This window comes from Pithys albifrons, chromosome 5, assembly GCF_047495875.1.
Source record: "Pithys albifrons albifrons isolate INPA30051 chromosome 5, PitAlb_v1, whole genome shotgun sequence".
Taxonomy (NCBI): Eukaryota; Metazoa; Chordata; class Aves; order Passeriformes; family Thamnophilidae; genus Pithys; species Pithys albifrons.
Window position 1 is genome coordinate 19,906,848 of NC_092462.1, and position 15,007 is coordinate 19,921,854.

General features: G+C 40.0%; 1 protein-coding gene across 1 annotated transcript in view; it reads left to right on the forward strand.

The window, feature by feature from the left end:
• MMRN1 (multimerin 1) overlaps nt 1-15,007 on the forward strand; it is a 43,616-nt gene that overhangs the window by 1,991 nt on the left and 26,618 nt on the right. The window contains exon 2 of the mRNA XM_071555106.1: nt 14,064-14,183. Coding sequence (XP_071411207.1) covers nt 14,064-14,183 — 120 coding nt within the window. The remainder of the gene's footprint in view (nt 1-14,063; nt 14,184-15,007) is intronic.

Below are 15,007 nucleotides of genomic sequence, written 5' to 3' on the forward strand. Positions count from 1 at the left end.
GTATTTTATTTATCATAATGACATGTGGTTGCAACTGCAGAGAGGCAAAACAAGCAAATCTTGCATTTTCCAACACCTGATTTCATGAGTAGTCAAGGAGCAATCTGCTGTGCAACACATATATTTGAGTCCATTGAGCAAGTTAACCATAAAGCCAGGGTTGCATACCAAAGTTACAGGAATGTGCAGCAGCATGAAACTGCTGCATAAAACTGAATGCTGAATCCCCATTGTCTCTCTCTAACTGCTGAGCTACAATTGCCTCCCTCTCTCTCCTCAGCAAATGTCTACAGTTCTAGGTGTGGCTCAGTCCTTTTCACATTACAAGTCTTGTGCTACGAGACTTGTCTTCCTACTGTGTACATGTGTTTGTCTTCCTACTGTGTACACGTGTTTTTACAGTTAGTTCAGATGGTTTGAACTTCTCTTCCAGTTTTGCCACTGACCTGAACTGTGACTTAAATAAGTCACATCACTATTCCATCTTCTTTTCCCTATGAATTAGACACAGAGGAATAATAAAGTTGCTTATGACTCATTTTTTTTCAAAAAAAGCATGAGAAAATGCCAAGTCTAGTGTGCTAACCATTACCAATCACTGCTGTGAAACACCTGAAAAGCTGTTGCTGAGAAACTATGCATAAGAGCACAGGCATTTTTATTATGTGCAGGTGTCATTGACTACATCCTAAATCCATTTCTAGCTTTTATTTTATTTTATTTGTTTTTTAATGTTTACTGCAAATAGAGTGAAAGAAGTACTGTGAGACTTCCAATAAAGGGATACAGCTTTCTTCAAGATTTACTTATTTGAAGCCTGAGCACAGCATGAATGACTCAATAGCAGATTCCATAGGGTTAAAATGTACTACCTCTGAGGAAATTTGAAAACACAGTTTGCTTTTTGAATTTACTTTGAATTAAAGCATGCTTTTGTTATAGCCTGTATTCCAACATGAATTTTTGAGTGACCTTGTAGGAACGGCATGACTCTGTAATCCTTTATGGCAACCCGTTGTGCTAACGTATGTGCAGAAATGCTGATGTTAAGAGGTTCCATACAGAAAGAACAATAGGGAGAAATCTGTGAGAGACAAGAGGAAGGAAAACAACTAAGAATGAGAATTTGTGGTTTTTATATATTTATAATTTAAAAAAACTGTGATATATATATATATACCTTGTTAGAGAGTCTCCAGGGCTCTCAGATTACCCATGAGGTACAATATGTGCCCATGGTACAAGCTTAATTACCCAAACAGCCCTTTCTGTAGGAGGTCGTGTGCCTTACTGGCTTAATTACCAAGATAATTCCCTTGCTATCTCTACTCTAGATTATGTGGGGACAATATTTTGTACACATATCTTATCATATGCATACAAGAACTGTGCTAGAAAAAAGTTCTGATTCATTCTATTTTTGAAAAATTCACACTAAAATGCCAGAAGAAGATGACTTGGAAATATTTAATGGGTTTTTGAAGCTTCCACTTGAAGAATATTTCTGGCAACCACCAAGCAGGGCAAGCAGGACACATCCAGATGTGGCAGCTGGCACTACCCCAGTGCCCAAATATCCAGGCACAGCTGTATTGATGCTGAAGGGCCAAGATGAAGCTGGGAAGGCAAATCAGTGAGTCAGGATCAGGCTGGGTAATGGTTACTAAGGTAAAACACAGCCTAGTATCACTGGACAAGTCCATAGTGATGGGATAAGGTCAAAGTTATGCCAGCTTGCAGGTCAGGATTGGCACAGGGCAATGTACCCCTGGGTTGAACTTCACTGGAGCTCCCGAGCCCACAGGTAGGATGTATGGATGGAGACCCCAGGTCAGGCTGGTCAGGTGGGATGAGACCCACATCTTTCCTCAGGGTTCTTAAAAGTTTCTATTTCATTTGTATTGAAAGGAATGCATTATTAGAATTGTCAGAATAAAAATGTTTTTTCCTACTGAAACAGAACCATATTTGTCAAAAACCATTACTTCATTTTAAAAACTTGTCTGAGATTAATATTTCAGATTCCAGCAGAACTTCTGGGGTCAGAGACATACTGCAACAGGTAGTCACCTGATGAGAAGTACAGTCCGTAGGTATAAAGCTCCAGATCCAAGATTCTCTGTTAATAAGACAAAACTTAACTTTGAGCCTCTCTATATCACATCCTGATGTGGTATTATAAGGACTAAATATTAGGCATAACCTTATCTCTAAAAACCCTAAATTCTTCCTTATTCTTCACTGACATGAAAACGCAATTAAATCCTGTTCTTTCACAGTAGAACAATTTTATATTAACCTTAGAATAGGTGAAGGAGGACATAATTTGTAACTTCCTGTTCTCAAACCATTTGAGAAGAGTGTTTTCTCTGGTGAAATATCTCCCATTCTGGCAGGGTCTGTACCAAAGCTTTCAGAAGAATAAGAAAACTTCATAGGAAGCCACATCTGGAATGGCCTGAGCTGAAGGAAAACTCTTTTCTTCACTCCTTGTAATGAATTGTCTTGGTTTGAGATAAGCAACTGCCAACCCCCCCAAGCACAGAGAGAAAAGCCTCCCTTCTAACACCAGGGAAAGGGAGGAAAAGAGAGGGGAAAGAAAAAAAACACTTCAAACTGCATTTATACTAAATCTACATATATTTTTCACAGAAAGAAAGAGACAATTAGAAGAGAGTACAAATACACAATCACACAAGTCTACAACAACAAGTTCCCCACCTCAACTTCTTAACGAACACACAAATTCTACTGTCTTAACTACACATTACTTAAGAAGAAGCTTATTCCCCAGGGAAACAAACCCAAGCAGAAAGGAGAGACCCAGAAGAACACATTTTACTTTCCTGAGGTACCCTGTGAGCCAGTGGTGGGCCTGGTCCTCTCCATCCCCCCTGGGACAGCATCGTGCGTCCTCCCAAGAGGAGGGCTGAGAAGCGACTGCCTTAACCACTCCCACACTGGTTCCTACTTTCCTGGAGATGATGTCATAATGTGGTATGGAATACAAAATTACTGGCTAGAAGAGGTCAGCTGTTAGCTCAGCCCAGCTCAAGTCAGCTGACAGCTTCGGCCTAGTCCAAACTTCAGAGCTCAAATCTAGGCCCACCTGGGTGAACCCATAACATGAATTTAACTTAAGCCCCTACAAATAGTTGTCTTTTTTCTACCTGTCTTCAACATTGCATGCAAAATCCATATCAGTGAATAAAGAAATGCTGCAAAACTAGAGAGAGTTTTCCCAAAGTTCAATGACATTAAATCTGAGTAGCGATTTGGTGTCAAAGAAGATAATTTGTGATACATTCTTTTCAACTGAGTTAATTTGAGATACATATTTTTCATATTCATATCTCTCAGGAGAGAGATGATTGCAGTATTTCACTGTACAAAGCAGCTTAAGTAGCAGTGGTACTATGGAGTAAGTCTGAGGTGGAGTCCTGAAACCAGCACACTCATCTTTCCATTCTGAACTCTATTGTATCAATTAATATTCAAGGCAGCTCCTGAATACATGAGACATTCATTCAGTCTGTAAATTATCCACAGTATCTCCACATTGTTGGATGGCTCCACATTACTCTTTTTTCTTAGTGTGTGTATATTACACCTTTTCCAGTTATCATGAATCTACAGAGGGTTTTTACAGGCTTCCTCTGCCATTACCTTGGGTACTGGTGAGATGACAGTATTTTATTCCAAGCGCAGAAGGGTTTAATAAAGTCAGCACCAGGGACAGATTTGCTTAGCTGTCACATGTGATAGGAGTGCTGAAATATTTCATTCTCATGACCAGACGCCTGCATTTCTCCATGGAAATTGCTTTTGCTTGTATCAGCTTGGTAGAATTCTAGTGTACTGACAAATGAAAATGAATGGTTAAGATCAGCAGATGGTTCAGATATGCACCACACATAGAAACGTGATTTAACTGCCTAGTTAATGCAAGGTTCAAAGTCTCTTTTCATCATGTCACTTTTTAATGGAGCACAGAGAACAATTCTTGAATCGATTTCTTAAGATTTTGCATCACTGTGCATTTACAAAAAAATACAGTCATGCATGGCTGAGGTTTCTGCCTCACTAGGTATATTCACTGTGAGCTGGAAGGAGGAGGCCCTTACAGTGGCCTTAGGTTGCCTTGGAGGCTGTCAGAGGGTGTTTGACAAGCTTTGCCCCCAGAATGTTGTATTCCAGCCATTCAGACAATCTTTGCAATAAGCCCCTCCCGTCCAGCAGCATCATGAATATATTTCTGCTGCTTGGCTGTAAGCCCACAGTCCAGTTTTCCTACACATTCTGAGCTCAGTGGTACTGCCATTGCAGTCCTAAAGGCCGTAGCAAATGGCAATGATGGCTAAGTGGAGTCATGACAGACTGTTTTGAGTGGCACAGAAAATGCAGCATTGGAAAAAAACCCCGTCTATTATCTAGCAAGGTTGCTTTGGAGACTCACAAAGTACTTAGCCTCCTCAGAGTCTTGTTATTTAGTTTTTCTGTGATCAGGTTCAGATACAGCACCACTGCACAGGTGAATTCTGAATTTTTTCCAAGATGGTAAGGGTTTCTCCTCATCTCATTACACTATTCCACTGATGCTCATGCTTATCTTTGCTCTTGTTCTTTGTTTCATCTGCCATAGGAACAGCAAGGATTAGGAACAGACTGGTTTCCACACCTTAAATGTCCCTTCACCTCTGTGCATAGATTGGGATTACTGTAACAAACTGGACACAGTGCTAGAATTTACATCCCAGCCACTGAAAATACTGAACTCTTTGCAGCATTTCATTTAAGGTACACCAGAACCATCTGCTCAGGTCTGCAGAGAAAATACACCACCTTCCAAATCTGAATATAATTGACATTTTAGGAAACTGACACTTATTTTAGAATAGACCTGGCAAGGAAGAGGACAGCAGCAAGGTGTCCCCATATGTTTTCCAAAGGCATTATCTGTGTTGCCAGTTAGAGAATGCAAGTGTTTCAAATTATATTTTTACTGCCAAATCTCAAAGCATCTATTCTGTATCACTCTCGTGGTAAGCAACACCATTAGTCACGAGGAAAAGCCTGTAGAAAAAAATCACCTTGAATTTCATGGACTTTGGCTCAGATCCTTTTTGTTCAAAGGCCCCCTAAGATCAATCAGTGACAGTGTAAAGATATACATCTGCATGATTAAGTGGCAAATCAGACACAAAGAAACTGGCAAGGCATTTACCTTCATTTAATGAAAGCAAATAGGAAAAGAGATGCTGCCCAAAACAACACTATGAATAGACTGAAGAACAACATTCACCTCTGGAACTAAAATGGATTGTATTTTTTATATTTTGATTTTGCCACTTATAAAGGCTTTTTTTTCTTTTTTTTTTCTTTTTTTTTTTTTTGGCAGTATTTCTCAAATTGGGGGAGCCATCACTGACACACTGCAATCTCCTTTTCTGTAGATTACAAAAGGACTAACAAAACACTGAAGACCAAGTCAGTACCACTGAAGGTCACATGAGAAGCTCTAACAGTAAAATAGACCAGAAGTGCCTTAATAAATTTTATACTCTGGATCAGGTAGAAGATGGAACATAAATTTATATTCCAGAGGGGAAAATACAGAACTAAGACTTTTAAAGAGCAGTTTTCAAATGTGTTTTACTGAATGATTCTCAAAGGAAATTAATGGATATCTTGTCAAAAGTTTAAATTCTATCTGGAAAAGTTTGATTGTTTTCAAGGGCTCTGAAAACAGTGTGGGAGACCAGGTCTAAAAAAGCTGACCTGATTTGCAGCAAGAGAACTTTTTAAAAGCTAAAACAGATTGGTGAAGTGCTAGATAAGTGGAAATCATGAATTAATTTTTGCAGCATGAGGTAGGACACAGTAAATAAAAACTTGGATGAAACAAAGAGGCTGTTCACAGTCCAAGGCTTCAGCACTGTACATACAAAAAAAGGAAATGGAATGACGAGAGTAGAATTTGTGTTTTGTAATAGACAGGACAAAATGTCAGGACACTGAGTCCTGAAAAAAAAACATTAAACAATTGTTTGACACCTAATACTTCAGTGTCAAAAGGTCTGCCATTTCTCAGGAATAAAAACATTTCCTATAACATATTTTACCATTAAATACTATATTATTTTACATATTAAATGCACATTTTAGAGTTTTTTCCATTCCAATCAGCATGTAAAACACATTTCCCAATTTGATTTGTTTATGATCGGTCCCTAGTGAGTACTGAATTTTTATTTCAGATGAGATGCATACATTTTAGAGCAAAGGAGGCTAGGCACTGAACCTAGAAAATTAACTGATTTTGGTTCAGGTTTATATTTTTTCTTTGAAATAGAGTTTATATGTTTGAAAGATGACTGATGTTCATTTAAAGATAAATTTACCATATCACTAGTATCAAAAAAAGTGAGAAGTCTCTGTAGTCACCTAGTGGAATTCAAAGGAAGTTGCTAAAATCTGGTCTCTCAGGCAACAGTGTAGAAACCCTGTAAGGGTGCTTGCTATCCTTATAATCTGAGTGTTTATATTATGTCAATCAACATTAATCTCTCCTCATCCAAATTTGGCAGGTTGTTCAAAGCAAATTAAAAATAAATCACAGCAATGTACTTTTATACAACCTAAATTCAGGGCCTGTATTCAAACTGGGAAAGATCCTAGCTTTAAAGAAAAACAAACAAAAAATCCCCCAAAAACCAAAGAATGGATTTCTTCCACACCATGTTATTATACATTTTTAGTGATGAATGCACTCAATCTACATACTTTCAGAACAATAGTAAAACCAAAAGGACAAAGATACATAAGCAAGATCAAGAGTTCACAGACCCATAGACCACTCAAGATAGAAGGTGCCTCCTGCTCACAGCAGGGCCAGATGTGTGAGTAGACCAAGTTGCTTGAGCTTGATCTGGTTGGGTGCTGAGCCAGTCTGGGTTGGTGATTGCACAGCCTCTCTCGGCCCTGCTCCAGTCAGTGCCTGGGTATCCTTCTGGGCAACAAGCTTCTCATTCTCAGTCCGAACCTCTCTTGTTTTCAACATGGACCTGTTGTTTCCTGTCCTCCTGCCCTGTACTGCTGGGAATAGCTTGTGCTCCAACTATGTAATTGCTTCCCTGCAGGGCTGGGGAAGCTCCTGTGAGGTGCCCTCCAAGTCCTCCCTTCCCCAGCCTGAACAACCCCTGGTCCCTCAGTGTCTCCCCACAAGGCACCTTCTGGCTCTAGGTGCTTGTAGCATCTTTTTACATCCCCTTTGCCTAGATGGAAAAGACAATACAAAATGTAAACAAGAGTAGAATCAAGATTAGTATTTAATAAACTATTCTCTAAAATACAAATAAGCTGCATACAACATGAATGAGGCATAACCACCAAGCTGGGCATGGATTTTGACAACAGCTCTAGCCCTGGGTCCTTTTGTATTCCTTCAGCAACACAATAATCTCATTTTCGTGATTCAGTGATGTTCAGCTGGGCTGATTCAATAGCATTTCTATTAAAAGCTGGACAATCTAATTTACTTACAGATAAAAATAAGTCATTTTCAGATATAATATGAAGGGGGCAGAACAAATTCTGTACCCTTTGTGGCCCAACTGCCTCTGGTGTTCCTGTGGGGTGACTTCAGGACCACTTACAAGGCCCCATGCTTACAAGTAAGTAGAAGCAACCATGTAGAGGTGTAGCCAGCAGGTTTTGTGAGGTTTGTTTGGTTTAGGGTTTTTTTTCTCGGCAATGTGCCCAAAGAACAGTTTATAGTGGAAATGTGCAGGAAGGGGTCCTTGCAGTTTCATATACTTCCTCTTACCCTAAAGAAACCACAATTTTTAGGTATTATTGTAATTATACTGGTATATTGTATTATACTTTGCTTTCCAGCAACACGGTACCACAGTGCCAAGAGGACAGGTTCAAAGCCTGCTGGGGTCAAACACACACATTTCCATTGACTGCGATCGCATCCAGAACAATCCTGTCGTGGAGCAGACCGACAACAGCAGTAGCCGCAGCGCTCCTTTGGAGCTGGGCGCGTTTATTCCTGGTTGTTCCTCCCTCCTTCCCGCGGCCGCTCTACCCTTCCCGGCGCTCCGCGGCCGCCACCTGCCGGTCGTGCCCGGTAGTGCAGCTCACCCTGCGGCGTCACAGCCCGGCCCGAGCCCGCGCTAATCGCGATTTAGGCGAGGGTTTAAGAGCGCTGGCGACGCGCCAGGGACGCAACAATGGGTTTAAGGGCTCTCGAGTGTTCCCTGAACCAGGAGGCCGCCATCCCCAAAGGTAAAGACAGGCTTAAAGGCGGCTGCCTAAGTCCCTGCCTATTGTAGACGCTATGTTCCAGCTGTCTGGGCAGGGTTTAGGATCTGCTGTCTGCTCAGGATTTGGCATTGGCAATGGCCGTAAAACCCCAGAGGACTCGCTGCTGAGGCTGCCGAGCAGACGGGCTCGCTGCTTCCAGCAGAAGCAATGCTGCTCTCAGTGCCGTGCGCTGCTTCTCAGTGTACTTCCCTCCACGTTGAGGGTGAAACATCGCATTTGGCATTTGGACGTGGTAGAGTCATACTGGGTACAGAGTTGGAGAAGTAGCGCTTTGACTCAAGTTGGAAATAGCACAGCAAATATCATATCGAACAGGCTGATTCAAAGGCCTGAGGACTCTGCCACACATTGCTGCCAGTGCGCGTCCCTGGCCAATACATCCAAGAGGAGGATGAAATCTGCCACTAGGGCTTTATGCCAGTTGAGGACTTGTACCACTCTTTCCAGGCTGGATTTCTGTTGTATGTTGCAAGGATTTTGTTTTGTTTTTAAATATGGCTTTCCTGATTGAAATCAGACTCAATGCAAAAGAGATGCTAGGCTCCTGCAGCACTCAAAATCTGCATGTTAGAAGCCTGTGTTGATGATCTGGAATAAATTATTCCAGGGAGGGTAAAGAGGATTTTCAGGTTTAAAGTCCTGTTATGCAAATCAGTTGTCTTCTGTTCTGCCTTTGCATTAACACAGCCTTTCATAGCTCTTCCGCCACGCTTCGTCTTCTATTTCCAAACCTACATTTTTTCAGACAATTTGATTTCAAAATTATATTTACATTCTTAATATCTCTTAATGAGCTTATTTCATTGGTAGCATAAACCTAATTATGAATCACACCAGGGGCTCTTTTGCTGTGAATACTTCCTCCAGTTTAGCCTGATCAAAGATTGCTGGTCTGTGTGAGAACACAGTTTCAGACAATGCACTCATGTAGCTTTAGAATGAGTTTATATTTTAAATAGAAACAATGAGTTAAATATTTTAAATAGAAACTATCTGCTCAGGTTAGTTAAAAGCTAGTTAGTTAGAGGCTGAGCTCAGACTGTCTTTAAAACAACATGAATAACCCCCAACTGATACACTTGGGGTGTATTGTAGCCTTTTTATCTTGGAGGGCATCTCCAAATAGACAAGTTCCAATAGCTGTTATCTCAAAGCTAGCCACCCTCAGTAACAGTAGCAATAACAATTAGGAAATTTATAGTATGAATTTTAAAAAGTTGTTTGGTGGGGTTTTTTTTTGGGGGGGGGGGAAGCAGGGGATTGTTTGTTTGTATTTTTAACTAGGCTCTGTATTCCAGGGCTTTTGTGTCTTTTACAATTTCTTGTGCCCATTTTCATTGACCACATTTGGTCAGGTGTACAATGGGTTTTCATTACTAAAACCATACCCCAACCATGTGCGTTGAAGAAAAGGTTGTTGCTGACAACATTATTATGTGTCTTGTACTTAATCCCTATCTCTGGTGACCTATAGGGTCTGCATGCAATGGCAAAGTGCAGACTAGGAAGCCACAAGCTCAAATTCTAACCTCACCCCTTGCTCTTTGTGGCCCACATTTTAAAATCTGACTCTTACATTTTGGGGTTTGATTTGCAGAGGTGGGAAGGTTAGCACCCAGCTGCCCAAGGCATTAGCTCCTCTCTTCCCAGACAGATAGCGTGCAACAGTAAAGGAGATGTGGTATGCATAACTGCTTGAGGTAATATTACTGCTTCAGATGTCTTCTGACCAGACTTCACATGGCATCAGTTAATTGCTGAGAATTATTTAGGAATTTAGATGTTTGCATTCTCTATGCTGAGTTTAAATCATAAGCAAATCCCCACACTTAGTCAGAGCTCCTCCTGAATATATCAGTGTCAGTCCAGCCCAGGATCACTTTCTGCATCTGTTAAGATGTATTTAGTATCCCATTTATATGCTGAGATTTTTTTTTTAATCTCGGTGCTGCACTTCAGAGCAAAAAATAGGGGTTTTAATCTTGGGTATGAATATGCAGAACCTTTACTAGAGCTATGAAAAGGAAGAGATTTTATGCCTGTACTGAGAAAGGACCTCAGGGGTAGTGCCCTGGGCAAGATAAATGAGCCTTGATGATCTTAAGGAACCTCACCTGTAGCCTCCACACTCATGAGCCTGGGCTCCACTTAAGCCAGGGCTTAAGCATATTCTCCTTATAAAGTGCTTGCCTCCAGCAGTCCTCTCGGACCTACCTGGCTTTTTACTTGGTCTCTGCTGGGCTGCTGATTGACCTGTTCCTGTCATCCCAGTGCTGCCTGGTGTTCTCTGGTGCTGTGGCACCCAGTGCTGCTGAGGAGGTCAGTGCCTAACTTGTGGGGTTGCTGCTCTTCCCCTTCTGTTAGGGAGAATCCCCCCTCTTGCTCCCTGGGGAAGCCCCATGGAAGAAGAGCTATTTTCCTGGCAGAGGAACATTAGGCAAGAGGCCAATTCTATCCAGAGGAATGCTTGAAGGGTTGCAGCTACAAGGTTTCTCTCTGGCTTACTATTGGTGATGCTGAACTGCAAATACTGTTATTATTTAGATATTACTTCTAGTCTCCGTGATACAGGAGACTGTAAAGGACCCACATGCCCCATCCAGAGGGTTGGTGTAACTTCATTATTCCTCTGCAAAACTCAGAAGACTTCAGACTCCTTTAGGTTCTGCCAATTTTATGTGTCTCAAACTTGCATGCAGTTGCTCCTGGCTTCCCCAGAGGAAGTGAGGAGAGTACCTAACCTTTATGATTATGTTTGATAACTGCATTTAACATTTAGCAAATATTTATTCATGGGGTCTCTTATTAATATGCACAAACAACAGGCTATAACTAGAGACAGAACATAAAGGAAGCATTAAAAAAAGCACAGCTTTTTCATACCCAATTAAAAAGAAATATTATCTTAATGAAAACTCTCAAGGAAGTAGAGAGTGAGAAAAATCAGATCAAAGGGACTCAATAAAAGCCTGTTTTATATGAAACATTATTCATCAATTAAACAATATGTGTTGTGGAAAGGAGCACTGCAGTACTGGCAGCAGAGATATTGTGAGGTTCAGCCTGCTGGCCTTATTAGCACTGTAGTTTCTAGCTTATCCTACTGTTGTCTCAGGAATTATTTTCCAAGTACGGCACTACTGAGTTTAATGTGCATGCACTGGTAGGATCTTGGTAGACAAAAACAATCACTTAAGGATAGATACTGATACTATTTTGTGTTTTGTGCTGTTGTTCGTGTTTGAAGCAGTCTAAATGTGTACTAATGCTACTTAAGTAAATGGAACTAATCTGGTCTTAATTGTATTTTTATTTTCACTGTATAAAGCCCATAGCAAGACAGTGATTCCAGGGGTAAATATGTATTTCTTTAATGAATTATGAAACGCTAACAGAACTACTACAACTGGAAGCAAATGTTAGCAGCAAAACACAACCCAGGAAGACAAACTCTAAATTCTTGTATGTGAATATGTCAAGTATTAAGCATTTACAGCTACACCAGCCCTACAAACAATGTCTTGTCACTAACTTGTCAAGTCAAAAATTATGTATGATATGAAGGGAATAATGCATGATCCTGAGAAAGACTGTACTAAGTTAAAGATGAATGAAAAAAATCTGTACTAGGGTAAACAGACATTTGTTCCACTGGCAGAAATGCAGTAGTGCTTTCTTCAGGATCATAGAATTAGGGAGTGGTTTGGGTTGAAAGGAACCTTAACAATCATCCAGCTCCAACCCTCCTACCATGGACAGGGACATCTTTCACTAGACATGGTTGCTTGGAGCTCTATCCAGCCCAGCACTGAACACTACCAGGAATGGGGAATCACAAGTTCTCTTAAGGATGCCTTCCAGTCTGCAGCTGGGGGGATTTCCCAAGACAAAAGTTATAGTTACAACTTTATATATATATGTGTGTGTGTGTGTATGTATATATATATAGATAGATAGATAGGTATGTTAAAGAAAAAACAAACCAACAATACCCTAATGGAATGTTTGGGGTTTTTTTTCATGAAATAATTTTGCTACTTTTGAAAATGCATTTTGGCTTCCTGAACCTCCAAATGTGGCACAGTCTATGGTTGTGGAAAGACTGCCCTGGCCTCCCTCCCCCCCTTTTTTCTTCCCCTCCAAGTTTAGACCTGTTTTATTTTGATGCCTCTTTATCATAACAAGAACAACTGAATAATGAATGCCATGACTTCTATCCTTCCTGCCCGTCTTCTATTTGGGAGTTTTTTCACCTTTCTTTTGGATGTAGCAACAAACATAATTTCTATATTGCAACTAGCCATAAACTCATATACAGCAACAAGGAACTGATGTACTGAAACAGTGGTGATTTCCGTTTGTTCTCTAGTCCTTTCCTAATAATGTAATGTATTTTATTCCCTAGTTTACTTATTGCAAAATACTAAATTGGCCTATTCAAAGAGCTAATCACAATGACTCTAAGATTTATTTATATTTCTTATCCTGATAGTGGCTAGTTTAGGTAGTAATATGTCTGTATAAGGCTGTCTTTATTTGTGACTGTCTCTACACTACGAGACTCTCTTCTGACACTTACTTAGTTGTTAATTCAATACCATGAGATTTCTGCAATTCTTCAAGATCAACTTTATGTTTACTACACAAAATGAATTTGTATAGTTCTTTATAACTCTGTCATCACCCTATTAAATTACTTCCCCTCTAATAAATGAATATAGTGCCTATTACAGATTCATGTGGGATTGTGCTGATAAACTGTTTCTTGAGAAAGCTAGCTAGTCATTAATCTCTCTGATTTAATGCTTTAGTTATCTGTAACAGGATTTGTCTTCTTACTGTGTTAGATTGCTTTCCTCCCTGCCCTCTAATAGCTTTTGGTGACTGACCTTGCCAAAAGCCTCTAACAATCACACCTTTGTCAACGTTCTTCTGAGTTGAAGAGTGCCAATAGGTTTCTGTGGCATAATTTCCTTATGCAAATCTGTCCTGAGCCATTATTCAATTTATAATTTCTACTTAATTCTGTTCTATACTGTAGCTCCTATCAAGTGCCTTCTTTCAAAATACAATTTAACAGTTTGCATTTTCTTGCAGTGTCCTTAGAAACCTTTATAAAACCTTACAAACCTGTGGACTCACCAGCTCCAGCAGCCTATGCTGTAGTGATCTAGAGTTTGATCATTCTGTATGTTACTTTCTTGTCAGGATGGGTTTCCAGTGGTACAGGGAAGTGTGGAGCTATGGCATGTTTTCACTCTGTGTGGCTTTGATGTTGAAGTGCACTACAAAATACAGTCTACATGTACTCAGAGTACTGCTGGGGAAAGGAGGAAGCAATAGAAATGTCTGTCCCTCAAGTGAAAGCTATGGGTGATTCAAAACATTGCCAAATAGTCCTTTAAATTCTGGAGGAACAGTGGGTCTGGTCTCACACTACTGCTGTCTAGAAGAGCTTCTTCGTACTTGGAGCTCCACAAATATTTACAAAGAAAAATTTAGATTGCAATATAAATGTATGTAGAGATGGAGAAATTATCTCTTTTCTTTGCTGAAGCACAAAGGCTAAGTAATTGCCCAAGACAACTTTGGCAGCCTGAGAGAAACTTAATTTTCATAACTTAGTCCTATTCCTAAATTATGGGTTTAATTTTCCCATTTAAATATAATATATGATCATATTGTGGAAAATATTTTTACTTTTAATCATATTTACCGTCTGTATCTTACAGAAATTGGTGTGCTTATGTCCACACCAGACTCCTGCCTACAGTGGTGGTGGACAACCTGGAAACCTTCTCATCAGGCAGAGTGAAGCCTTGCACTTGGCATATTGGATCCTGTGCTCAGAGGTATGTAGAGCTAGAAAGAATGAGTACTTGTAAGTCCTTTAATTATCACCAAATGTTTAATTAATACAACTATAGAAATGAAAATGAAAACAAGAAGGAGTGGATTAGCATATTTCCAGGTCTTATCTTTACATGACCCTCCACCAAGTGCTCATGACTGTGCATGCCTCCATCCTGGTCCTCAGATCAGTTCAAAGTCTTCAAGTAAGAGAAAGGTGCAAAAGTACAAAGCTCTAAAGCACATACGGAGAAGAAAGTATTTTCTGTGCAGTTTTCCAAGCTTGTGTTCTGTTAGAGCAAAAGGCTTCCCTGGAGAGGCATAAATATTTTTGTTATTATCTCTCTGTGGAGTGCTTATTTCTGGCACAGCTTTGGTCAGGCAGTGAACCTAGACAAGTAATTAGTCTGGATGCTGTGTGTAAATTATGACTCTGTTAAACATTCAAATTGTCCTTTGTAGTCTGTATGCCTCACTGTATTCCCAGTGTTACATTTCAGTTGTAAGTGAAATTAGGTTTTAAAGCATGAATCTGGGAAATGACAAACTGAAATGACACGAACAAAATGGAGATAGTAATGTACTTTTTGCTTGAAAATAGTCAAAAGTCTCTTACAAGTCAGGTTGATTGTTCTAAGAATTGTCCTCTAGATGGTATGGCAGAACATGCTTAAGGCTTTGAGGTGAAATGGGGGATAGAGCTACGTTAGGATTTGGTGACTGAAATACAGTCAATTGTATTGCAAAACACTGGAGTGGCCCCTGTGGTTGAAACCTTGACAGTCTGGTGTTTTGTTTGGTTTTTTTTTCTCAATTAAATGTAGAT